Source organism: Pecten maximus, chromosome 9 (assembly GCF_902652985.1).
Source record: "Pecten maximus chromosome 9, xPecMax1.1, whole genome shotgun sequence".
Classification (NCBI taxonomy): domain Eukaryota; kingdom Metazoa; phylum Mollusca; class Bivalvia; order Pectinida; family Pectinidae; genus Pecten; species Pecten maximus.
This window is the reverse complement of record NC_047023.1, coordinates 37,399,476-37,426,962: the sequence shown is the minus strand read 5'-3', so window position 1 is coordinate 37,426,962 and position 27,487 is coordinate 37,399,476. Positions and strand designations below refer to the sequence as shown.

At 37.1% G+C, this 27,487-nt stretch overlaps 2 protein-coding genes across 2 annotated transcripts in view; one reads left to right on the top strand and one right to left on the bottom strand.

Annotated features, from left to right (window-relative positions):
* Positions 1 to 738, bottom strand: part of LOC117334261 — a 36,239-nt gene extending 35,501 nt beyond the window's left edge. Inside the window, exon 1 of the mRNA XM_033893768.1 lies at positions 680 to 738. The gene's annotated coding sequence lies outside the window, so the exon portion shown is untranslated. The remainder of the gene's footprint in view (positions 1 to 679) is intronic.
* A 434-nt stretch (positions 739 to 1,172) lies between these two features.
* Positions 1,173 to 27,487, top strand: part of LOC117334820 — a 56,017-nt gene continuing 29,702 nt past the window's right edge. Inside the window, exons 1-10 of the mRNA XM_033894638.1 lie at positions 1,173 to 1,274; positions 10,436 to 10,557; positions 10,973 to 11,991; positions 12,800 to 12,880; positions 13,216 to 13,428; positions 19,685 to 20,471; positions 22,262 to 22,381; positions 22,918 to 23,040; positions 23,574 to 23,660; positions 23,859 to 23,989. Of these exons, the coding sequence (XP_033750529.1) occupies positions 10,461 to 10,557; positions 10,973 to 11,991; positions 12,800 to 12,880; positions 13,216 to 13,428; positions 19,685 to 20,471; positions 22,262 to 22,381; positions 22,918 to 23,040; positions 23,574 to 23,660; positions 23,859 to 23,989 (2,658 nt within the window). The 5' untranslated portion in view covers positions 1,173 to 1,274; positions 10,436 to 10,460. The remainder of the gene's footprint in view (positions 1,275 to 10,435; positions 10,558 to 10,972; positions 11,992 to 12,799; positions 12,881 to 13,215; positions 13,429 to 19,684; positions 20,472 to 22,261; positions 22,382 to 22,917; positions 23,041 to 23,573; positions 23,661 to 23,858; positions 23,990 to 27,487) is intronic.

Sequence of the window (27,487 nt, the reverse complement as noted above, 5' to 3'; positions counted from 1 at the left end):
GGCTCAAGTGATAACACTGCCATCAAATACAATTTTATGTTAGAGACCTACGATTTTGTATCCATTATATTTTGTTTCTTAAAAGCATACCTTAATTTTGTTTAAACTGTTTGAGCAGATTGATCGCTTAAACTTGAATATATGTATTCAACAAATACAGGTGTAGATTACATGTATTTTCAGAAATCATGTCTTGTCTTATCAAAATATTACTTCCTTCACATTGAAGCAACACACAAAGGATTTAAGCTTTCTCATTCATTAAATGTGGATTCTGACCTACAGTAGAATATTATATATGTATAGTATATCTTTGCACAGTTTACAATGAAATTGTTAAATGGCATTGTCTTAATCAATCTTGATGAACAAGCAATATGTGCTCAACAACTTTTGAGCATGCAAAGGAAACTAATGAAAATTGTATTTTATATTCGCAAAAAAAAAAAAAGAGAAAAAAAACGAGTTATAAAATTATAGGTAAGAGGAACAGAAGGACACTAAAATGACACTACACTAAATCTTGTACCTCAGTTGTAACAGGTTACGTGGAGCAGCTAGTTACAAATTGTACATGCTCAGTACAGGTTAAAAACAAAAACATAATAAAAATGTGTGTATATATATAGTGATGTATACATATAAGATATACAAAAGTCATCATATGGTGAAACAATACCTTCCTTATGATATATTTCCTCTTTCAATGATAATGGGAAAATCTACTTTCGTTTTGACTTTTCCTCGTACTATTTTTAGCAATTGCAAAACCGTATTACGTCACAGCCCAATAACTCGAGTTTTTGTAACTTTAGAACGTCATACAAGGCGATTGTCATATATATCAGCAAAAAGGATACATTAAAATATAAGATAAAGTATTTAACCGTTCAGGAAATTTTACCAACCTCTCCATGGCGGTTTCCAAGTAAATCATACCCCTAGAAAAAAAAGTCCGCATTATACCAACTTCCGGTCTTTAACAAAAAAAAAAAGTCTATGTATATTGTTTCCCGTTATAAACTATCAATTCTAATATTCTCATTTTCATTTTTCTTTCTTTATTCCGTTTTTGTGTGTGTGTTCTGATATATAATTTTTAAAGTGGGTGCAGATTTGTGTAGGATCTTAATGATCTACTTTCGGTTTCGTAATTTACTTCCGGAATTGACGCCATTTTACATTTCGAAGGAAATATTATTATCATGGTAGTCCTATCCTGGATTTCACAACAACGTCTTTGATTACGATGTAGTTTGTCATCAGAATCATTGGTAAGCATCAGATTCACGTACTATATAAACCAAACCAAAGCATTGTCTTGACATCTGTATTACAATAAATGTGTTACAACTACATACATGTATGCCTATAGGCTAATAAACACAGGGGTAAATTCGTTACAAACTAAAGATATGATATATGAGCAGGTTTGGGAAAACCACCAACTTGCGTATAATACAGTTAAATACGCATACTCAAACTGAGGTATAGTTTTGTTTCTGAAAATAGCCAAAATCTCTCTAAAAGTTAACTAAAAAAAATTTCTTCCAAGTCGCATTTATTAGGACTAACGTTACCCTACCACATTTGGTACAAGACCCCACTTGGTACAAAATTTGATTATTTGGCTCGAAAACCATTGTGTGGCCATTCTGTGAAGTTTGCTGTTATGATGTCATGATGTGAATATAAATGCCATACGCTCATTTCAACGGCAATTTTGTGGCATGCAGCAATCCAATATGCTTTGAAGAAAATATCAAAATGGGTAAATTAAGAGAAAATGTTGAAGTTGTGTACCATTCTGCCTTTCGACGATTGTTTTATATTATGTTTTCCGGCACTGTTTATCTCTTAAAATGATCCCTTGTTCTAAAATTCTTCATTAGTCGTATTACACTGGTACTGCCTTACAAATTGAACATGCAAACCTTTTCATTGTGCTGATCGAACTTCCCCTGCTGTGCCATTGCAGTAAAACTATTTGTGCACATATTAGAAGGTGATCTCTAATACACATGGACAGGTGCTTGATCAATGAAAGTTCCAGATTTTTAGGTCACATGAGACAAAGTCTCAGTTGACCTATTGTGATTGCCTTTTGTCCAGCTTAGTCCGTTGTCCGTTGTGCTTCGTACCTCGTAAACAATTTACATTTTCAACTTCTCAATTACCAACAGACCCACAGACCTCAGGCTCATATCAGGTGTGTAGCATGCTGGGATGAAGGGCTACCAAGTTTGTTCAAATGGATGACCTTGACCTTCATTCAAGGTCACAGTGGTCAAATATGCTAAAATCTTTAGACGACTTCTTGTTAACCAAAAGGCCCAGAAACCCAATATTAGGTCTGTAGCATGCTGTGACGAAAGGTTACCAAGTTTGTTCAAATGGATACCTTCATTCAAGGTCACAGGAGTCAAATATGCTAAAATCTATAAACGACTTCTTCTTGATAACCAAAGGCCCAGAGACCCAATACTAGGTCTGTAGCATACGTGGATGAAGGGCTACCAAGTTTGTTCAAATGGATGGACTTGACCTTCATACAAGGTCACAGGGGTCAAATATGTTAAAATCTATAAACGACTTCTTCTTAATAACCAAAGGCCCAGAGACCCAATGCTAGGTCTGTAGCATACGTGGATGAAGGGCTACCAAGTTTGTTCAAATGGATGACCTTGACCTTCATTCAAGATCACAGGGGTCAAATATGCTATAATCTTTAAACAACTTCTTCTTGATAACCAAAAGGCCTAGAGACCCAATTTTAGGTCTGTAGCAAGCAAAGATGAAGGGCTACTATATGTTTGTTCAAATGGATGACCTTGACCTTCGTTCAGAGTGAAAGGTGCCACATGTGCTTAAATATATCAAAACTCAGGTGACCGTTTAGGCCCATGGGCCTCTTGTTATAGGCTTTAAGAGTTATTTCCCCTCAAAAAGATTTTGAATAAAATGGTGATATTCACTGTATACTGAAGTAGAAATAATTCTGTTAATAATTAGAATTATAATTCTCCTTCTTAACGAAAATTATACACATAAATGGGGAACATTCCCTACGCATTGGAAAAGAAACAATGCACTCTTTCTTTTTATTGGTATTTATTTACATATTCAGGATTAGAGATGTGTGATTACTTAAAATGCTATTTAGTAATTTTTAGTTTTTTTATTGCACTTGTCGATTAAAAACAAACAAAGAAACAATTGTGAAAATGAGCCCCAATCTATTTATAATATGAATATTTTTTTCATTGTATCCATTCATTTCCATCAAGCTGATTATTTTAAATTCTACTAAAACACTAGTACTTACAACATCAAGTTTTAACTTGGGTAGTCATCAATAAAATTTATTAAAAAAATGCATATGAAAGGATTCCAGCCATGAGTAAAAGATTAAGTGAATAGCCATGGGGTTAAGTAGATGTTTAAATCGATTAGCACTTAAGGATTCGCACAACTAATAATTTACTATATGTTATTACTAGTAACTCCATCCCTTCATTTGCTCGTTTGAAGTTCAAATGATGTGGAATTTATATGAAATTAAAGTTTGAAGTTTTTTTCTATCAGATAAATGTCATTATTGTATGCAATAACATAAAGGTTTAAGAGCACACGGGTACTCAAAAGACATTAACCCTGACATTTACAGTGCACTAGCTGGCATGGGGAACCCCTTCCTTTAATTTTACACCCCAATTCCTACATCATTCTATTTTCAGTAGGAGTGTATATTTTTTGATTTTCCAAATCTCAAGACCCTACTCTTTATTCTCATACACATGTATATAAAGAATCCATTTCATATGTTATTTACTCAGGAAAACAGCTACAAACCTCAAAAACACATTTTCCTCAGGACTTGGTTCAGGTGAAACACCGGCTGATTGGTTGATTTAGTTGTGTGGGTCCATGATGTAAACAACATTCTTTTATACAGAGTTTATTAAACTAGTTAGCTCACCTGCCCGAAGGGCAAGTGAGCTTATGCCATGGTGCTGCGTCCGTCGTCCGTCCGTCTGTCCGGCTGTCCGGCGTCAACTTTTTCATTTAAACAACTTCTTCTCAATAACAAGAGGCCCAGGAACTTCATATTGGGCCTGTAGCATACTGGGGTGTAGGGCTACCATATTTGTTCAAATAATTGACCTTGACCTTCATTCAAGGTCACATGGGTCAAATAGGCTATAATCTTCAAACGACTTCTTCTCAATAACCAAGAGGTTCAGGGACTTGATATTGGGTCTGTAGCATGCTGGGATGAAGGGCTACTAAGTTTGTTAAAATAAATGACTGTGACCTTCATTCAAGGTCACATGGGTCAAATAGGCTATAATCTTCAAACGACTTCTTCTCAATAACCAAGAGGCCAAGGGACTTGATATTGAGCCTGTAGCTTGCTAGGGTGAAGGACTACCAAGTTTGTTCAAATAAATGACCTTGACCTTCATTCAAGGTCACACTGGTCAAATAGGCTAAAATCTTCAAACGACTTCTTCTCAATAACCAAGAGGCCCAGGAACTTGATATTGGGCCTGTAGCATGCTTGGGTGAAGGGCTACAAAGTTTGTTCAAATAAATGACCTTGACCTTCATTCAAGGTCACATTGGTCAAATAGGCTATAATCTTCAAACAACTTCTCAATAACCAAGAGGCCCAGGCACTTGATATTGGGCCTGTAGCATGCTGGGGTGAAGGGCTACTAAGTTTGTTCAAATAAATGACCTTGACCTTCATTAAAGGTCACATGGGTCAAATAGGCTATAATCTTCAAACAACTTCTTCTCAATAACCAAGAGGCCCAGTGACTTGATATTGGGCCTGTAGCATGCTGGGGTGAGGGGCTACAAAGTTTGTTCAAATAATTGACCTTGACCTTCATTCAAGGTCACATTTGTCAAATAGGCTGTAATCTTCAAACGCCTTCTTCTCAATAACCAAGAGGCCCAGGGACTTCATATTGGGCCTGTAGCATGCTGGGGTGAAGGGCTACAAAGTTTGTTCAAATAAATGATGTTGACCTTCATTCAAGGTCACATGGGTCAAATAGGCTATAATCTTCAAACGACTTCTTCTCAATAACCAAGAGACCCACGGACTTGATATTGGGCCTGTAGCATGCTGGGGTGAAGGGCAACAAAGTTTGTTCAAATAAATGACCTTGAGCTTCATTCAAGGTCGAATGGGTCAAATAGGCTATACTCTTCAAACAACTTCTTCTCAATAACCAAGAGGCCAAGGGACTTGATATTGGGCCTGTAGCATGCTACGGTAAAGGGCTACAAAGTTTGTTCAAATAAATGACCTTGACCTTCATTCAAGGTCACATGGGTCAAATAGGCTATATTCTTCAAACAACTTCTTCTCAATAACCAAGAGGCCCAGGGACTTGGTATTGGGTCTGTAGCATGCTTGGGTGAAGGGCTACCAAGTTTGTTCAAATGAATTGCCTTGACATTCACTGAAGGTCATATTGGCCAAATAGGCTATATTCTTCAAATGACTTCTTCTTGATAACCAAGAGGCCCAGGGACTTGATATTGGGCCTGTAGCATGCTGGGGTGAAGGGCTACAAAGTTTGTTCAAATGAATGACCCTTGACCTACATTTAAGGTCACAGGGGTGAAATCAGCTTAAATCTGTAAACAATAATTTTGCGATAGCCAAGAGCCTCCTAGACCAGATATTAGGCCAATAAAATGCTGGAATGAAGGACTAGAAAATTTATTAATATGAATAAACCTAGCTTACTATGATAATCAGCGTAGTATCTGTAGAAATGACCTCAATCAACTTCAAAGTTGCTGTAGAGCCAGGTGAGCGATACAGGCCCATTGGGCCTCTTGTTTAATAATTTGATATGCCATGAGCCTTTATTTAACAAGTTTAATCAATTCCACAATACAATTGGCCACAAGTGTAAGATTCTATATAACGGTGTGAATAACTACTATCTATGATAATATAGGCAAACACTTTAAGCTTTGTTTCTTTAACAAGTGAAATCTGGCTTGGATGGGACGTTTCTGTCAACCCAAGGGCTAATAAGTTTGTTCAAATGAATAACACTTACAATTTAATTACCTTCATTCAAGGTCACATAGGTCAAATAGGCCAAAATCTTTAAACAACTTCTTCTCAATAACCAAGAGGCCCAGAGACTTGCTATTGGGCCTGTAGTGCTGGGGTGAAGGGCTTACAATTTTGTTCAAATAAATGACCTTGACCTTCATTCAAGGTCACACTGGTCAAATAGGCTAAAATCTTCAAACGACTTCTTCTCAATAACCAAGAGGCCCAGGAACTTGATATTGGGCCTGTAGCATGCTTGGGTGAAGGGCTACAAAGTTTGTTCAAATAAATGACCTTGACCTTCATTCAAGGTCACATTGGTCAAATAGGCTATAATCTTCAAACAACTTCTCAATAACCAAGAGGCCCAGGCACTTGATATTGGGCCTGTAGCATGCTGGGGTGAAGGGCTACTAAGTTTGTTCAAATAAATGACCTTGACCTTCATTAAAGGTCACATGGGTCAAATAGGCTATAATCTTCAAACAACTTCTTCTCAATAACCAAGAGGCCCAGTGACTTGATATTGGGCCTGTAGCATGCTGGGGTGAGGGGCTACAAAGTTTGTTCAAATAATTGACCTTGACCTTCATTCAAGGTCACATTTGTCAAATAGGCTGTAATCTTCAAACGCCTTCTTCTCAATAACCAAGAGGCCCAGGGACTTCATATTGGGCCTGTAGCATGCTGGGGTGAAGGGCTACAAAGTTTGTTCAAATAAATGATGTTGACCTTCATTCAAGGTCACATGGGTCAAATAGGCTATAATCTTCAAACGACTTCTTCTCAATAACCAAGAGACCCACGGACTTGATATTGGGCCTGTAGCATGCTGGGGTGAAGGGCAACAAAGTTTGTTCAAATAAATGACCTTGAGCTTCATTCAAGGTCGAATGGGTCAAATAGGCTATACTCTTCAAACAACTTCTTCTCAATAACCAAGAGGCCAAGGGACTTGATATTGGGCCTGTAGCATGCTACGGTAAAGGGCTACAAAGTTTGTTCAAATAAATGACCTTGACCTTCATTCAAGGTCACATGGGTCAAATAGGCTATATTCTTCAAACAACTTCTTCTCAATAACCAAGAGGCCCAGGGACTTGGTATTGGGTCTGTAGCATGCTTGGGTGAAGGGCTACCAAGTTTGTTCAAATGAATTGCCTTGACATTCACTGAAGGTCATATTGGCCAAATAGGCTATATTCTTCAAATGACTTCTTCTTGATAACCAAGAGGCCCAGGGACTTGATATTGGGCCTGTAGCATGCTGGGGTGAAGGGCTACAAAGTTTGTTCAAATGAATGACCCTTGACCTACATTTAAGGTCACAGGGGTGAAATCAGCTTAAATCTGTAAACAATAATTTTGCGATAGCCAAGAGCCTCCTAGACCAGATATTAGGCCAATAAAATGCTGGAATGAAGGACTAGAAAATTTATTAATATGAATAAACCTAGCTTACTATGATAATCAGCGTAGTATCTGTAGAAATGACCTCAATCAACTTCAAAGTTGCTGTAGAGCCAGGTGAGCGATACAGGCCCATTGGGCCTCTTGTTTAATAATTTGATATGCCATGAGCCTTTATTTAACAAGTTTAATCAATTCCACAATACAATTGGCCACAAGTGTAAGATTCTATATAACGGTGTGAATAACTACTATCTATGATAATATAGGCAAACACTTTAAGCTTTGTTTCTTTAACAAGTGAAATCTGGCTTGGATGGGACGTTTCTGTCAACCCAAGGGCTAATAAGTTTGTTCAAATGAATAACACTTACAATTTAATTACCTTCATTCAAGGTCACATAGGTCAAATAGGCCAAAATCTTTAAACAACTTCTTCTCAATAACCAAGAGGCCCAGAGACTTGCTATTGGGCCTGTAGTGCTGGGGTGAAGGGCTTACAATTTTGTTCAAATGGATGACCTTGACTTTCATTAAAGGTCACATGCATATGGGTCAAATAGGCTTAAATCTTCAAACAACTTCTTCTCAATAACCAAGAGGCCCAGGGACTTGATATTAGGCCTGTAGAATGCTGGTGTGAATGGCTAACAAGTTTGTTCAAATGAGTGACCTTGACCTTCATTCAAGGCGACATAGGTCAAATAGGTCAAAATATTTTTAAAAAACTTCTCAATAACCAAGAAACCCAGGGGCTTGATATTAAGCCTGTAGCATGCTGGGGAGTAGGCCTAGGGCTACCAAGTTTGTTCAAATCAATAACTCTGACTTCCATTCAAGGTCACGTGTGTCAAATAAGCTAAAATCTTCAAACGACTTCTCCACAATAACCAAAAGGCCCAGGGACTTGATATTTGGCCTGTAGCATGCTGGGGTGAATGGCTACCAAGTTTTACAAATGAATGACCCTGAGCTACATTCAAGATCAATAAGATCAAATAGGCTAAAATCTTCAAATGACTTCTTCTCAGTAACCAAGAGGCCCAGGGACTTGATATTAGGCCTGTAGCATGCTGGTGTGAATGGCTGACAAGTTCGTTCAAATGAGTGACCTTGACTTTCATTCAAGGTCACATAAGTCAAATAGTCCAAAATCTTAAAAAAAAACTTCTTCTCAATAACCAAGAGGTCCAGGGCTTGATATTAAGCCTGTAGCATGATGGGGAGTAGGCCTAGGGCTACCAAGTTTGTTCAAATGAATGACTTTGACCTTCATTCAAGGTCACATAGGTCAAATAGGGTTTAATCTTCAAACCACTTCTTCTCAATAACCAAGAGGCCCAGGGACTTGATATTAGGCCTGTAGCATGCTGGCGTACAGGGCTAACAAGTTTGTTCAAAGGAGTGACCTTGACCTTCATTCAAGGTGACATAGGTCAAATAGGTCAAAATATTTAAAAAAAACCTTCTCAATAACCAAGAAACCCAGGGGCTTGTTATTTGGCCTGTAGCATGCTGGGGTGAATGGCTACCAAGTTTGTACAAATTAATGACCTTGAACAACATTCAAGGTCACTTAGATCAAATAGGCTAAAATCTTCAAATGACTTCTACTCAATAACCAAGAGGCCCGGGGACTTGATAATAGGCTTGTAGCATACTATGGTGAAGCGCTGCCAAGTTTGTTAAAATAACCTTGACCTTCATTCAAGGTCGCATAGGTCAAATAGGCTTAACTCTTCAAACAAGGATTTCTGGAAAGCAAAGAAAACTGATATTAGGCTATGACATGAATAAACCTTTCCAATGCTTATATTTGTATAAAGTCGTTATCAGCAACATATCTGCAGGAATAACCTAAATCAACTTCAAAGTTGCTGTAGAGCCAGGTGAGCGATACAGGCCTATTGGGACTATTGTTTGATACAGATATGGATACAAGTTTTGTAACTGTGTGTAATTATCATAGCTAAATAGAATAAGGTAAGTTACATCGTAAGAAATGTTGTTGTAAATTTAATCCCTATCAAGAAATATGTTTCAAAATTTACTGTTTAATCAATTTGGTCTATTTTTAGTAACAAATCCATACTCGAACTGGCGTATAAAACGTGAATTCGCATATTATACAAAAGTTGGTGGTTTTCCCCAACCTGATGAGATGGGTCGCGGTGTAGGGATATATAATGTGCAACTCATCTCATATATAATATCATTTGTAACTAACCCCTGTGGTTTAAATGTATGACAATCTGATTAAAATAATACATGTAGCTTAGGCGTATTGATGATATCTAGGTATTTATATCAGATTGTAATGTACAGGTTAAGCTGTATCTGTATATCATGTGTACAAAGAAGTACCTGTATCATATCCGACCAATTGGCATTTCCTCTGATTCCAAAGCCATATGATGGAAATTTTTACGGATACATGGATGTTTGGAGTGAGGAAGACAGGTTTGGTTTGTGTCATTTGACAGCCTGTGGACAGTTTGAGTCAAGTGGTTTGGTTTGTGTCATTTGACAGCCTGTGGACAGTTTGAGTCAAGTGTTGGGTAGAGTAGACAAATGATATGAAAACAGAATTGTCAGGGCATGACACTGTAATTTTGGTGCTGCTACCCGGTAATAGGTTTCAATGTATGCCATTACACCTCTCTTATAATAGACATGATATTTATCCATAACCATGTACGTGTACCAAGTCAATGTCCTATTCTGTCCATAAAGACTTTTCAATATACATACACTTTGATATATATAGCCCACACTAATCACCACAGCATCTACCTGTTGAAATTTTATCTTACATATTTCAGGGGACAGGGAAATTGTTTGCTGTTGAATTGTGTATATTATTTAATATTGGGAAACAGACAAAAATAAACTTAAAAGTGTTCAAAACTGATGTTATTTTTATATATATATTTTCAGAGTAATCAAAAGTATTAGAAGAATTATGAGTTCTCCTCATTTCCATACTGTTTTCATCAAATTGAAAGTTGACAAGCAGCTGATGAAGAGATTTGAAGTGAATCCACCAGAGAGAAAAAAAGGTTTGTAATGAATACAGTATTTATAGAAACAGTTTGGTACATTATTAATGGTAACCACGTCACTATCAGCAGGTTTTGTGAAGTGGCCATTAGCTGGACAACTGTCCTTAGATCAGTTTCATTCAAACATGGTCAAGTGGTGTAACTTATTATGTCTGTGATTTTAGACATCAGGTGTTTCCAGAACTGTTATTATGGAATCATAACGGAGGCTTTTGATAGGTCAAACTTTAGATATATTGTTCAAATAATCTGAAAATTGGTATGTCAAGATTTTGAGGGATAGCAACTACAATGGTTACTGTGTTGTTTTCCAAAATAATAGATGTCATTTGGTTGCCATGGTTGCAAATGAGGGGTAGCATAGGGGTATTAACTAGTTGTTGGCGTACAGTTCTAATTCCTTTTGTTTCAGAAGCATGTCAAGGGCAGAGAATTACAATACAGTTAAAAGATACGTCATCCTGTGAGGAGGAAGTGGAAAAGGATGACCTTGACATTTACGCCAGTGAAACACGTGGACAAAATCAGAAAAATTCCCGTTCCATGACACATTATGTCAGTAGGGGCATAACAGATAAGGCCCTGAGAGAACTAATTGAGAATAAGGAATTTTTACAGAATTATGTCAGACAACTCCTGGAACATAACATTCGTTTTGATGAGCTGGACCTCACACAAAACCAGCTGGTATTTGAAGTGTTTGTGTCGGACCCGGCAGACTTTGGTGACACCATGAAAACTTGTCTAACACCATTGAATGGCACATTTTTGTTGGAGAGTGAAGGCATATCTTCAGGGTTTGAATCCACTCAAACATTATTTGGTAAAGTGAGTACAGATCAGGATTCTCCCAATCGGGAAATAACCTCTTCTAGTCCTGGGCCAGATGGCCTGATGGAATCGGTAACCTTGAGAAATGAGAAATATTCTAATGAGGAAAATGTATTGGATGATTCAAAAAGTGCTGAGAAGGAATGTGATACTGTAACAGGTGATGAACAGATGATTGAAGGTTTGTTAGAACAGGAAAAGTTAATGATGTTAGATTTTAAAACAGTTCAAGAAAAACTCACAGACAAAAATGGAACAGGAACATCCTCAATGAATAGGACAAGAAAAAGAGCTGAAAGCTCTGGTATAGGAAAATGGCCAAATCAGAAAAAAGTTTCTTGTGAGGAGGACTTTGATCATTCAGACACTGTATTGAAGTCAGGAAAGGAAAGGACAAAGAAAGGTTCACATGGAACAGAAACACAAGATATTCCAGATTCTGTAAAATTTTCTAGTATTCGTGTTAAAGACTTTGATGGAATCAACTCTGTAAGCAGTTACCCCTCCAGAGTTAGGGCCGGAAATGACACTGATGTGCTTGAACCGATCGTGAGACAAATGCCGAGATCCAAATCAGAGAGGGATGAGTCATCCGAGAAGGTAAAACATACACTACATTACTGGTACCTTTGTCTTATTGAAAACAATGGATTTAATATCTCACTGTCAGTAATTACGTGTTTTACCGTGATTATCAACAAAGTTATAAAGGATATGAGTTATTGTATATATAACATATGGATTGTGTCACTGTTTTGGGAATGGTATTCATGGCTTTGAAATTGGGATAAAAGTGCCATAAAGTCTGAAATTCAGAAAAAAAAACATAGTGATATTTGAATTAAGTAATAGTTACTTACAGTAATAGGTTTATTTGTTTCCAGTGTAACTCAGTACTTTCCAGAAGTAAATAAACAAGCGTCTCCCCCATCATGCTGAGGTCTGCCTTTCCAAACTGTGTACGAGACAGCAACATCCAAATGTTTTGATCAATTATTGATCAAATATGTGAAATAGGCTAACATTATTTTGGGAATTTTAATGCTTGGATGGATTTGGGGGAGAAGGCTTTGCTATTGGGAATGGGACCCATATTCAGTCCTAAATCCTTCAGAAAAAGATATTGAACATATTAATAAATAGATATAATTGTTCTTTAAATTAAAATGATGTGAATTTGTATGGATGACAAATATGAATTTATTTAGCATTTGAATATTTTAACAGGCAGTATAATGCATTTTAATTGTATTAAATTTGTTCTAATTCATTATATATCATCAGTAATCCTTCATTTGAAATTCAATAGAATTTATAGTTTAACTTGATAAATACTAATTATTTCTGCTGTAAGTATCATTTACTAACAAAGTTTGAAGATTGTGAATCCCTTGATATTTTTTTCTAGGTTATTGAGCATAATTCCAGAACTGTTGAAACATTTATGAAAAGAGAAGACTACACCATAGAGGGTGTCGACCAAGATCAGGTAGGTTAACAGAGTTTGAGATTAAAAGACTAGGTCATGTTACACCAACCACAAGGTCAACATCTAGACTGTAAACATATTTATTTTGACCCACTCGAAAATTCTGGTACATAAGTTAGTAGCCAATTGCAAATGATGTATTAATTGATAAACCTACAGCATTATATGTAGATACTAATATACAGAAACTGCAATTAGTACAATCATGATTTAACAGAAGGCTTTCGATGTGAAAACTATTAAAATAGGATTACAGCTAAAATGTGAACATGTACATTTGAAACTTCATTGTAGACAGAAGGTTGAAATGTGTTTTCAATATTTGTGTTTTATAGGAGTCTACCATTAACTATGAGGTAGATGTGACAGTTAGGACGAGTAAGATCATTGATCTGTTGATGAGTCAGATTATAAGTGGCCAAAGCAAGACTCTTCGGAGTTTAAAGGAAGTGTATACATATGTCAACTTCCTGTCGCACATGTCAGCAGTCTTCTACAAATACCATTACTATGATGCGAAATCTACATCTGAAGAGCTTATTGTACAGGTAAGCAAATTGTACAGGTAAGCCATCAGAAACTTATTGTACAGGTAAGCCATCAGAACTTATTGTACAAGTAAGCCATGAGAAACTTATTGTACAGGTAAGCAAATTGTACAGGTAAGCCATCAGAAACTTATTGTACAGATAAGCCATCAGAAACTTATTGTACAGGTAAGCCATCAGAAACTTATTGTACAGGTAAGCCATCAGAAACTTATTGTACAGGTAAGCCATCAGAAACTTATTGTACAGGTAAGACATCAGAACTTATTGTACAGGTAAGCCATCAGAAACTTATTGTACAGGTAAGCCATCAGAACTTATTGTACAGATAAGCCATCAGAAACTTATTGTACAGGTAAGCCATCAGAAACTTATTGCACAGGTAAGACATCAGAACTTATTGTATAGGTAAGCCATCAGAAACTTATTGTGCATGCAGGTAAGCCATAAGAAACTTATTGTACAGGTAAGCCATCAGAAACTTATTGTGCATGCAGGTAAGCCATCAGAAACTTATTGTACAGGTAAGCCATCAGAAACATACTTGAAAGATGCGGCATTGCTGACAGTGCATACACAGCTACTTTTCTCAAGTTTCATAAAATGGAACCCATGGTTGAGAAACATCTAATTACCACAAACAAATGAAAACAAATAATCAGATCATCCCCAAAATGATTTTTTACAAGATTGTAAGTTACATACCAATGTTTATATATAGAGTCGGTGTACAATTAATAGAAATTCATTGTTAATCCAATTCAGATTTCAAACTGAAAAAATATATATAGATAAAATTGGATCAAAGCTCAAACTTTTATAGTGTAGTAATACATTAAGTTTAAAGTATTAGTATTTTTAGTATTGTATAAAAAATATACTATATAATGTTACTGTCATATAAATCTCGATAAACAGAGTTCTGAGTAAATCTGAGATAAAACGGTCTTAATCAGGATGATATGTCTTGTAAATACTGTATGCCATTATTTATTCACACCAGAGTGATTTTATGCTCACTTGGCTGGCCAAATGAGCATATGCCATGGTGCTGCATCCGGGGTCTGTCCACCAGCATCTGACGTCCACTTTTCCATTTCAGCAATTTCTTCTTCAAAAAAATGTCTTTAACCTAGTAAATTCAAGGTCCAAGTGGTCAGATTTGCTAAAACATTAAAGTAACTTCTTCTCACAAACCCAAACACCTAGGGTCATAATATTTTTGGTTGGTAGGTTCCTGGTATGGAGCCCCACAAAGATTACAAAAAGAAATGACCTTGATTCATATTCGAGGTCACAGGAGTCCGATTTGTTACCTTTGTAAAATATTTAACAACTTCTTGTTAACCAAAAGGCCTAGTATCATGATATTTGGCTGGTAGGTTCCTGGGATGGGTCCCCACGAAATTCTAAAAAGAAACAACCTTGAACCATATTCAAGAACATACAAAAAATGTATCAAATTTTCTGAAAAAGAAATGACTTTAAGCAATATTCATGGCCACAGGGGTCAACTTTGTTAAAACATTCAAATGAAATCTTCCCTGTTAAACATATCTAGATTCAAGATATTTGTGTGTTAGTTCCCTCAGACGAAGCCCGCAAAGTTTGCAAAAAGAAATTACATGGATCTGTAATTAAGGTCAGATTACCTGAAAGGCCTATAATCAAGTTCTTCTAATTACCTGAAAGGCCTATAATCAAGTTCGACTTCTGATTACCTGAAAGGCCTATAATCAAGTTCTTCCGATTACCTGAAAGGCCTATAATCAAGTTCGACTTCTGATTACCTGAAAGGCCTATAATCATGTTCGACTTCTGATTACCTGAAAGGCCTATAATCAAGTTCGACTTCTGATTACCTGAAAGGCCTATAACCAAGTTCGACTTCTAATTACCTGAAAGGCCTATAATCAAGTTCTTCTGATTACCTGAAAGGCCTATAATCAAGTTCGACTTCTGATTACCTGAAAGGCCTATAATCAAGTTTGACTTCTGATTACCTGAAAGGCCTATAATCAAGTTTGACTTCTGATTACCTGAAAGGCCTATAATCAAGTTCTCCTGATTACCTGAAAGGCCTATAATCAAGTTTGACTTCTGATTACCTGAAAGGCCTATAATCAAGTTCTTCTGATTACCTGAAAGGCCTATAATCAAGTTTGACTTCTGATTACCTGAAAGGCCTATAATCAAGTTCGACTTCTGATTACCTGAAAGGCCTATAATCAAGTTCTTCTGATTACTTGAAAGGCCTATAATCAAGTTCGACTTCTGATTACCTGAAAGGCCTATAATCATGTTCGACTTCTGATTACCTGAAAGGCCTATAATCAAGTTCGACTTCTAATTACCTGAAAGGCCTATAATCAAGTTCTTCTGATTACCTGAAAGGCCTATAATCAAGTTCTCCTGATTACATGAAAGGCCTATAATCAAGTTCGACTTCTGATTACCTGAAAGGCCTATAATCAAGTTTGACTTCTGATTACCTGAAAGGCCTGTAATCAAGACCTCCTGATTACCTGAAAGGCCTATAATCAAGTTTGACTTCTGATTACCTGAAAGGCCTATAATCAAGTTCTTCTGATTACCTGAAAGGCCTATAATCAAGTTCGACTTCTGATTACCTGAAAGGCCTATAATCAAGTTCGACTTCTGATTACCTGAAAGGCCTATAATCAAGTTTTTCTGATTACTTGAAAGGCCTATAATCAAGTTCGACTTCTGATTACCTGAAAGGCCTATAATCAAGTTCGACTTCTGATTACCTGAAAGGCCTATAATCAAGTTCGACTTCTGATTACCTGAAAGGCTTATAATCAAGTTCAACTTCTAATTACCTGAAAGGCCTATAATCAAGTTCTTCTGATTACATGAAAGGCCTATAATCAAGTTCAAATGAAATCTTCTGGTTAAACATATATCTAGATTAATGATATTTGTGTGTTAGTTCCCTCAGACGAAGCCGACAAAGTTTGCAAAAATAAATTACATGGATCTGTAATTAAGGTCACAGGGGTCAAACTTGTTAAAAAGTTACAACAATTTCTGGTTAATCAAATTGTCTGTAATCAAGAAATTACCTTGAACCATATGCAAGATCACAGAGATAAAATATGTTCAATCATTACTATGAAAGACTTCTCCTGATTACCTGAAAGGCCTATAATCAAGTTCTCCTGATTACCTGAAAGGCCTATAATCAAGTTCTCCTGATTACCTGAAAGGCCTGTAATCAAGTTCTTCTGATTACCTGAAAGGCCTGTAATCAAGTTCTCCTGATTACCTGAAAGGCCTGTAATCAAGTTCTCCTGATTACCTGAAAGGCCTGTAATCAAGTTCTCCTGATTACCTGAAAGGCCTGTAATCAAGTTCTTCTGATTACCTGAAAGGCCTATAATCAAGTTCTCCCGATTACCTGAAAGGCCTGTAATCAAGTTCTCCTGATTACCTGAAAGGCCTGTAATCAAGTTCTTCTGATTACCTGAAAGGCCTATAATCAAGTTCTCCTGATTACCTGAAAGGCCTATAATCAAGTTCTCCTGATTACCTGAAAGGCCTGTAATCAAGTTCTCCTGATTACCTGAAAGGCCTGTAATCAAGTTCTCCTGATTACCTGAAAGGCCTATAATCAAGTTCGACTTCTGATTACCTGAAAGGCCTATAATCAAGTTCTCCTGATTACCTGAAAGGCCTATAATCAAGTTCGACTTCTGATTACCTGAAAGGCCTGTAATCAAGTTCTCCTGATTACCTGAAAGGCCTGTAATCAAGTTCTCCTGATTACCTGAAAGGCCTATAATCAAGTTCTCCTGATTACCTGAAAGGCCTGTAATCAAGTTCTCCTGATTACCTGCAAGGCCTATAATCAAGTTCTTCTGATTACCTGAAAGGCCTATAATCAAGTTCTTCTGATTACCTGAAAGGCCTATAATCAAGTTCTCCTGATTACCTGAAAGGCCTATAATCAAGTTCTTCTGATTACCTGAAAGGCCTGTAATCAAGTTCTTCTCCTGATTACCTGAAAGGCCTGTAATCAAGTTCTCCTGATTACCTGAAAGGCCTGTAATCAAGTTCTTCTGAATGCCTGAAAGGCCTGTAATCAAGTTCGACTTCTGATTACCTGAAAGGCCTGTGATCAAGTTCGACTTCTGATTACCTGAAAGGCCTATAATCATATAATCAAGTTTTCCTGATTACCTGAAAGGCCTGTAATCAAGTTCTTCTAATTACCTGAAAGGCCTATAATCAAGTTCTTCTGATTACCTGAAAGGCCTGTAATCAAGTTTTCCTGATTACCTGAAAGGCCTATAATCAAGTTCTTCCGATTACCTGAAAGGCCTGTAATCAAGTTCTCCTGATTACCTGAAAGGCCTATAATCAAGTTCGACTTCTGATTACCTGAAAGGCCTATAATCAAGTTCGACTTCTGATTACCTGAAAGGCCTATAATCAAGTTTTTCTGATTACCTGAAAGGCCTATAATCAAGTTCGACTTCTGATTACCTGAAAGGCCTATAATCAAGTTCGACTTCTGATTACCTGAAAGGCCTATAATCAAGTTCGACTTCTAATTACCTGAAAGGCCTATAATCAAGTTTTTCTGATTACCTGAAAGGCCTATAATCAAGTTCAACTTCTAATTACCTGAAAGGCCTGTAATCAAGTTCTCCTGATTACCTGAAAGGCCTGTAATCAAGTTCTCCTGATTACCTGAAAGGCCTGTAATCAAGTTCTCCTGATTACCTGAAAGGCCTATAATCAAGTTCTTCCGATTACCTGAAAGGCCTGTAATCAAGTTCCCCTGATTACCTGAAAGGCCTGTAATCAAGTTCTTCTGATTACCTGAAAGGCCTATAATCAAGTTCTTCTAATTACCTGAAAGGCCTATAATCAAGTTCTTCTAATAACCTGAAAGGCCTATAATCAAGTTGTTTTAATTAAATGAAAGGGAGAGACTCATCTAACCAGTGCATACAGGTGAGCTATGCAGGCTCAATGTTGTTAATGTACAAATTCACGGATCCCTGTAAACGATATTAAATCTGGACAATCAAGGTCACCTTGAATTATTTGTATATGTTATCACAAAAAGTCTTGACATGAGCAATCAAGGTCACCTTGAATTATTTGAAGATGTTATCAGAAACAGTTTCATGACTTACAATTGGCATGGTACTATTTTGTAGGAGACTTGTCTACTACTCATCTATGCCTATATATCCAGGTTTTTTAACACATCTACTCAAGTTCTGTAAACGTAGCAGCTGTGCTAGTTGGCATGATATTGTTATGGTTTTGTTTTTTGCTCACCTGCCTAAAGGTAAAGTCAGCTTATGCCATGGCGCGATGTCCTTCATTTGTCTGTCATCCTTCCAACGTCATCTTTCCATTTAAACAACTTTTTCTCCAAAACCAATAGGCTCAGAGACCTAATATTTGGCCTGAAGGGCTACCAAATTTGTTCAAATAAATGACCTTGACCTACATTCAAGGTCACAGGTGTCAAATAGGCTAAAATCTTTAAATATTTTCTCAATAATCAAGAGACCCAGGGACCCCATTTTGGTCTGTACAGTGAGGTAGTCACCAACTACTACAAGCAGACACTGTCTCAAATGATCCTAGCTGTCTATGGGGCGATAAACCAAGCACAAAAAAAAAACATGTTAAAATGTAGCACGTTGGGTGAAGGGCCAACAAGTTTGTTTAAATTAATGACCTTGACCTTTATTCAAAACTGCAGTGGTCAAATAGACTAAATTATGTCCATGACCTCCTTTCAATAACCAAAAGGTTTAGAAACCTGATATTTGGCTTGAAGCATGGTTGAATGAAAGACCTTTCAATAACCAAAAGGTTCAGAAACCTGATATTTGGCTTGAAGCATGGTTGAATGAAAGACTATAGGAAGTTTGTTCAAAATAATTCCTTGACCATGATTAAAGTTTGAAAATAGTTAAATTGGACAAAATATTTAAAAGACAATTTTCAAATATCTGGAAGGCCCTGATATTTTTTATCTAGTCTGATACTTTTGTTCTTTATTATGTTGATGTACAAAAAGGATAACTGGATAGCAGGTGAGAGATCCAGGCCCATTGGACCTTTGTTTCTCTCTCTAATTTTTCTTAAAAATCTGGATGTTTCAGAGTTTGTAACTGGCTAGAGGAAACACTGACCAGCTGGTATGTTACATTGCTGTTTAAAATGCTTATACATTTATTTATTTAAACTCTTGTGTTACTTGAAGCTGGTAGCTGGGCTGAATGGAGGAAAAGACACCAAACGACCTCAACATTCACAGGTTGATTACACACAATTCAATCGTGACCACAGGGTTGGAACTGGCCGAACTGATGTACACTTACCATCTAACACTCCGCACAAGAAACGCTTCCATAATGATAAAAGCAAAAAGTGGGGAGCGGCAATCCTCATCAAGGATCCAGATAAATCAGGACGATTGTCTCCAGAAGGGGGCAATGAGATTGAAGAGGATCTTGGATCATTGAAGAAAGAAAAAGGAACAGTGGAACCATCAGGTTGGGAGGTAAAGGAAAGGATCATGGCAAAATTAAAAGGGGAAGGTACAAGTTGTCAGTCTAGGTTCTTTGATCAACCTGATACTGATGGTGGTGATTTAGAACAAGAAAATGTCACCCAACACAATCTTCAACATAGCAGAATCGAATCCTTGGACTCTCTCGAGGATGGGGTTCGACCTGATGGCCGTACCCCTGACATAGATCCAGAAGGCAATGGTGATTTTCCTAGTGATGATGACCTTTCCAGTGACAGAGAGGAAAGCGATGATGTAGATGATGAGTCGGATTACCTTGGTGATGAGGATATCGACGATTGTAACTCACATGGTGTGCGCACTGTACCGGCAGGCAATGCAGACTCTGGTGGTGGGGCAGCCATGGGGGCTTACGGAGGTCAACATTCATTTAACGAGAGACACCGGGCATTTCTGAAATCCTGGAATGTAACACTTGGAGACAATGGGGAAAAGTGCTTGCTCACTGCTTTGAAAGGTAATTGATGTGTTGTGATTTAAATTTGTCAAAAGTTCCCCATGATATGATGATTGGATATAAGGACCCTGTTTATATTAAGAAAAAATTGTAATTTTATTTTTATAATAATTAAATTAAGTCAGTAGATGTATAAATCTCACATTATCCAAATATCCACTGTCAATTTCACTTAAAATGAATTGGTGAGAAAAATTTCAAATGAAGTTTTAATCTCTATTTTGATGATAATGTAATTATTTGTTTTGATATATGTAATGGATTGATGGGGATGGTAAACATTAAATCCTTGTTATTTCTGAAAATGTCGTGTTAGTATATCATCGATTAAAAAAATAAATGGTGATCAAGATTAGGTTTTGAATAATAATATAAAATAATGTCGTGGTCAAGATCAGGTTTTAAATGATAAAATAAATGAATGTGGTGATCTAGATCAGGTTTTAAATAATAAAATAAAAAAGCCTAGTAAATTATGTTGATAATATTCTGAACTTTCGTAAATTTGGAAGTTGACTATAATATTTCAAAATGAGATACCTAGTAAATTATGTTGATAATATTCTGAACTTTCGTAAATTTGGAAGTTGACTATAATATTTCAAAATGAGATAAAGATATATTCTCAATAAACATTCATGTTTGTCTCTTTTCTTTCGTTTATTTTCTGTTGTCATGCCCAAATTATACTGAATATACACTGTCAGGTGGTATTAAAATAATACTGAATATACACTGTCAGGTGGTATTAAAATAATATTGAATATACACTCTCAGGTATCCATTGGTAGTAATATTATACCGAATCAGCAAAAATGTCTTACTTTTTTTATTACGTCTACAATCACTATTAAATAAATATTGTCCCAGTACCCTGACAAGTGGCAATTTTGGATTTTGAGGATTAAAGTTTCTTATCGCTATTTCTTGGAAAAGAACTGGAGGGACGTTTCTCAAATTTCACTTGTAGTTTCCTCTTGTCATCAGATTGTTAGAGTTAAGAAAGAAGGGAGAAGTAAAGAAAAGATCAGTCTGATTAATAACCAATAAAGATTATTCATTGATGGATGCCAAGATACCTTTGGGATCTCTTGTAGTACATTTGTATTTGATTTTTGTTCTGAGGTTTCCTCCTTTATTATTTGACCAATTTCTTTGAAACTTAAAATGCATTAGAGTCATTATGTAAAATTATGTTTTCTCCAAAGAAATTCTGATTCAACTTTTTTTTAAGAAGTTATTGCTGTCAATTTCTGATGTTGTAAACTTCACTATTTTTAGAAAACTAAATATCGACTTTTTAGTGAAAAGTGAGATTTATAGCATGCCAGATAGCCACTCTTAAGGTGATGTAAATTATATTTCAATACAAGATCATATATTTAAGAAATGTACCTCATTTTGACTTTGTATAGGGTAGTATGCCTGCAGTTGGCAACAAACGTTTTCTATGGTTAGCACGATAACAGGTAGCAGGAGAAAACATCAAAAATGTGTTGATGATCTGTCCTTTCAAAATGGCGCTGTCTAGTTGACATATCATAATGTCATGGCATTAAACGGGCATATATTGTTTCCCCCTGCAGTACTCTGACTTGTTGTTTTGTTATTTTTTTTAATTGGATTTAAAATCAAATAGATAAAAAAGATTCTTTCCAATAATACCAAGTAAGGATAATTCTATAATAACTGTTGATATTAACAACTAAGAGCCATTTTTATTTGATGCATATATATTGTACCTTAGATGTATATTTTATTAAGTCACCCTATATTGACCTTTTGCACAGACTGTAATAGGCAACAGCACCCAGACCCTAGTACTATGTTCCTACTAGACTTGTCAAGGAGCATGGAACAGGCCGACAAGGTCACACAAATGAAAAGCAAGGTCAGAAGTATATTACAAGGTGAGATAAAAATTCTTCTTCTCATGGTTAAATAAAACCTGTTTATATCTGTATATGATCATTATTTATTATACCATGTCCAATTAATGGGCAAGAGGAGCCATTAGCACTTGGATTGTGCTAATGGTACTTTATCAACAATGTTTTACAGTACATTCAAGTTAATCGGGTAACGCTTAATAGGGTATTTCGTTTATTGGGGTAAAAATTCAAAAACCAAAACCATTTTCTCTTGAATCATGTTAAAAAAAATTGTTTAATTGGGTTGGAAAAGTCGTATTTTTCGGTTATTCGACTACAAAAATTTGACCACAAAAATAGAAATGTTCCGATTTTCGCGAAAGTCATCACGTATTTCTTTAAGTTTTAGACATTTATCAACAAATAGGGTAATTTAGTAAATTGCAAGCATTATCGGTGAGCTAATTTATCATTCCGCTAATTGGCTTTTGTGCTAAAATTTGAATATGTCAAATTAAGTACATATACAATTACTCATGTAGCGGTGGTAAGAGTTTGTTTTCCTGTTCATTCAGTGGCTGGAAGTAAACACTTTGGATGCCAGATGTCCGAGACATATGGTGTGGCAGTATTTGGGCACAAGACAGAAGTACTGTTATATCCCTCCAGACAGCTACACGATGTACAGGATACATTAGGTACAAGGCCTTTCACCACTCTTGATTCCTAGTCCTCTTAGAACTCAAAATAACTTGAAATTTCATTACGATTTCCTTAAGTGTGAAGTTGGTTCTTTCACAACTCATAATTTATGGACACTCCATAACTCATAATTTATGGACATTTTAAGACTCATAATCTATGGACATTTCATGACTCATAACTTATGGACATTTCATGACTCGTAATTTATGGACATTTCATAACTCGTAATTTATGGACATTTCATGACTCGTAATTTATGGACATTTCATGACTCATAACTTATGGACATTTCATGACTTGTAATTTATTGACATTTCATGATTCGTAAGTTATTGACATTTCATATGACTCATAATTTATGGACATTTCGTATCACTCATTATTTATGGACATTTCCTGACTCGTAATTTATTTACTTTCCTGCCAAAATTGCGAATTACAGTAGAAAGAGCACCAGGAGGCAGATATTTTTGTCATTGTTTCACATATTGATTAATTAATTATTAGAATATTTCCTTTGTTCCAGACTTGACCAGATTTAATGAGACAGCTGGACGATCCCCCCTAGGACTTGGTCTCCTTCTCTGTACCTGTGTGTGGTTCACAGAAAAAGGTTAAATACTCTATTCTCTGTACAAGCTTAAATAAAAATAGTTATTAAATGTATCGCTGATATTTGTAAATACATAATACAAGAATGTATATACTATCAGATCGTAGTGTTATGCTATCATATATTATAATGAAACTGAGTTACATAAAACGACTAACTGTATCATAGTCATATACTCATCGCTAAATGTTTTGACAGGCTCAGGTGGCACTGTCTGGTTACATGGACGGAAGGTCCGACCTCGGATAATTGTTATCAGTGATCTGGAATTGAATGAAACTGCAAGTGTAGCTGGAGGAAGAGAAGACGACCAAGATACCTTGGGATATGTAAGAATTAAATTGTATTTTATCATTTCTCACCATAGCATGGTTGGTATCTAACTTGAAATGACTTGCATACATACTGAAGCTTCAGGAGTCACTAGACAGTGTTGTTCCTGTCGATGTATGTTGGTCTGAGTTTAGACTGAGTCAGTGCTGTTCCTGTCAATGTATGTTGGTCTGAGTTTAGACTGAGTCAGTGCTGTTCCTGTCGATGTATATTGGTCTGAGTTTAGACTGAGTCAGTGCTGTTCCTGTCAATGTATATTGGTCTGAGTTTAGACTGAGTCCGTGCTGTTCCTGTCAATGTATATTGGTCTGAGTTCAGACTGAGTCAGTGCTGTTCCTGTTGATGTATATTGGTCTGAGTTTAGACTGAGTCAGTGTTGTTCCTGTCAATGTATATTGGTCTGAGCTTAGAATGAGTCCGTGCTGTTCCTGTCAATGTATATTGGTCTGAGTTCAGACTGAGTCAGTGCTGTTCCTGTCAATGTATGTTGGTCTGAGTTTAGACTGAGTCAGTGCTGTTCCTGTCAATGTATATTGGTCTGAGTTTAGACTGAGTCAGTGCTGTTCCTGTCAATGTATATTGGTCTGAGTTTAGACTGAGTCAGTGCTGTTCCTGTTGATGTATATTGGTCTGAGTTCAGACTGAGTCAGTGCTGTTCCTGTCAATGTATGTTGGTCTGAGTTTAGACTGAGTCCGTGCTGTTCCTGTCAATGTATATTGGTCTGAGTTTAGACTGAGTCCGTGCTGTTCCTGTTGATGTATATTGGTCTGAGTTTAGACTGAGTCAGTGTTGTTCCTGTCAATGTATATTGGTCTGAGCTTAGAATGAGTCCGTGCTGTTCCTGTCAATGTATATTGGTCTGAGTTCAGACTGAGTCAGTGCTGTTCCTGTCAATGTATGTTGGTCTGAGTTTAGACTGAGTCAGTGCTGTTCCTGTCAATGTATATTGGTCTGAGTTTAGACTGAGTCAGTGCTGTTCCTGTCAATGTATATTGGTCTGAGTTTAGACTGAGTCAGTGCTGTTCCTGTTGATGTATATTGGTCTGAGTTCAGACTGAGTCAGTGCTGTTCCTGTCAATGTATGTTGGTCTGAGTTTAGACTGAGTCAGTGCTGTTCCTGTCAATGTATATTGGTCTGAGTTCAGACTGAGTCAGTGCTGTTCCTGCCGATGTATATTGGTCTGAGTTCAGACTGAGTCAGTGCTGTTCCTGTCAATGTATGTTGGTCTGAGTTTAGACTGAATCAGTGCTGTTCCTGTCAATGTATATTGGTCTGAGTTTAGACTGAGTCAGTGCTGTTCCTGTCAATGTATATTGGTCTGAGTTTAGACTGAGTCAGTGTTGTTCCTGCCGATGTATATTGGTCGGAGTTTAGACTGAGTCAGTGCTGTTCCTGTCAATGTATATTGGTCTGAGTTCAGACTGAGTCAGTGCTGTTCCTGTCAATGTATATTGGTCTGAGTTCAGACTGAGTCAGTGTTGTTCCTGCCGATGTATATTGGTCTGAGTTTAGACTGAGTCAGTGCTGTTCCTGTCGATGTATATTGGTCTGAGTTCAGACTGAGTCAGTGCTGTTCCTGTCAATGTATATTGGTCTGAGTTTAGACTGAGTCAGTGCTGTTCCTGTCAATGTATATTTGTCTGAGTTTAGACTGAGTCAGTGTTGTTCCTGCCGATGTATATTGGTCTGAGTTTAGACTGAGTCAGTGCTGTTCCTGCCGATGTATATTGGTCTGAGTTCAGACTGAGTCAGTGCTATTCCTGCCGATGTATATTGGTCTGAGTTCAGACTGAGTCAGTGCTGTTCCTGTTGATGTATATTGGTCTGAGTTTAGACTGAGACAGTGCTGTTCCTGTTGATGTATATTGGTCTGAGTTTAGACTGAGTCAGTGCTGTTCCTGCCGATGTATATTGGTTGAGTTCAGACTGAGTCAGTGCTGTTCCTGCTGATGTATATTGGTCTGAGTTCAGACTGAGTCAGTGTTGTTCCTGCCGATGTATATTGGTCTGAGTTCAGACTGAGTCAGTGTTGTTCCTGCCGATGTATATTGGTCTGAGTTTAGACTGAGTCAGTGCTGTTCCTGTTGATGTATATTGGTCTGAGTTTAGACTGAGTCAGTGCTGTTCCTGTTGATGTATATTGGTCTGAGTTCAGACTGAGTCAGTGTTGTTCCTGTCGATGTATATTGGTCTGAGTTTAGACTGAGACAGTGCTGTTCCTGTTGATGTATATTGGTCTGAGTTTAGACTGAGTCAGTGCTGTTCCTGCCGATGTATATTGGTTGAGATCAGACTGAGTCAGTGCTGTTCCTGCTGATGTATATTGGTCTGAGTTCAGACTGAGTCAGTGTTGTTCCTGCCGATGTATATTGGTCTGAGTTCAGACTGAGTCAGTGTTGTTCCTGCCGATGTATATTGGTCTGAGTTTAGACTGAGTCAGTGCTGTTCCTGTTGATGTATATTGGTCTGAGTTCAGACTGAGTCAGTGTTGTTCCTGTCGATGTATATTGGTCTGAGTTTAGACTGAGTCAGTGCTGTTCCTGTCAATGTATATTGGTCTGAGTTTAGACTGAGTCAGTGCTGTTCCTGTTGATGTATATTGGTCTGAGTTCAGACTGAGTCAGTGCTGTTCCTGTTGATGTATATTGGTCTGAGTTCAGACTGAGTCAGTGCTGTTCCTGTTGATGTATATTGGTCTGAGTTCAGACTGAGTCAGTGCTGTTCCTGTCAATGTATATTGGTCTGAGTTCAGACTGAGTCAGTGCTGTTCATATTGATGTATATTGGTCTGAGTTCAGACTGAGTCAGTGCTGTTCCTGTCGATGTATATTGGTCTGAGTTTAGACTGAGTCAGTGTTGTTCCTGCCGATGTATGTTGGTCTGAGTTCAGACTGAGTCAGTGCTGTTCCTGTTGATGTATATTGGTCTGAGTTCAGACTGAGTCAGTGTTGTTCCTGCCGATGTATATTGGTCTGAGTTTAGACTGAGTCAGTGTTGTTCCTGCCGATGTATGTTGGTCTGAGTTCAGACTGAGTCAGTGCTGTTCCTGTTGATGTATATTGGTCTGAGTTCAGACTGAGTCAGTGCTGTTCCTGTCAATGTATATTGGTCTGAGTTCAGACTGAGTCAGTGCTGTTCCTGTCAATGTATATTGGTCTGAGTTCAGACTGAGTCAGTGTTGTTCCTGCCGATGTATATTGGTCTGACTTCAGACTGAGTCAGTGCTGTTCCTGCCGATGTATATTGGTCTGAGTTCAGACTGAGTCAGTGCTGTTCCGGTCAATGTATGTTGGTCTGAGTTTAGACTGAGTCAGTGCTGTTCCTGTCAATGTATGTTGGTCTGAGCTTAGAATGAGTCAGTGCTGTTCCTGTCAATGTATGTTGGTCTGAGCTTAGAATGAGTCAGTGCTGTTCCTGTTGATGTATATTGGTCTGAGTTTAGACTGAGTCAGTGTTGTTCCTGCCGATGTATATTGGTCTGAGTTTAGACTG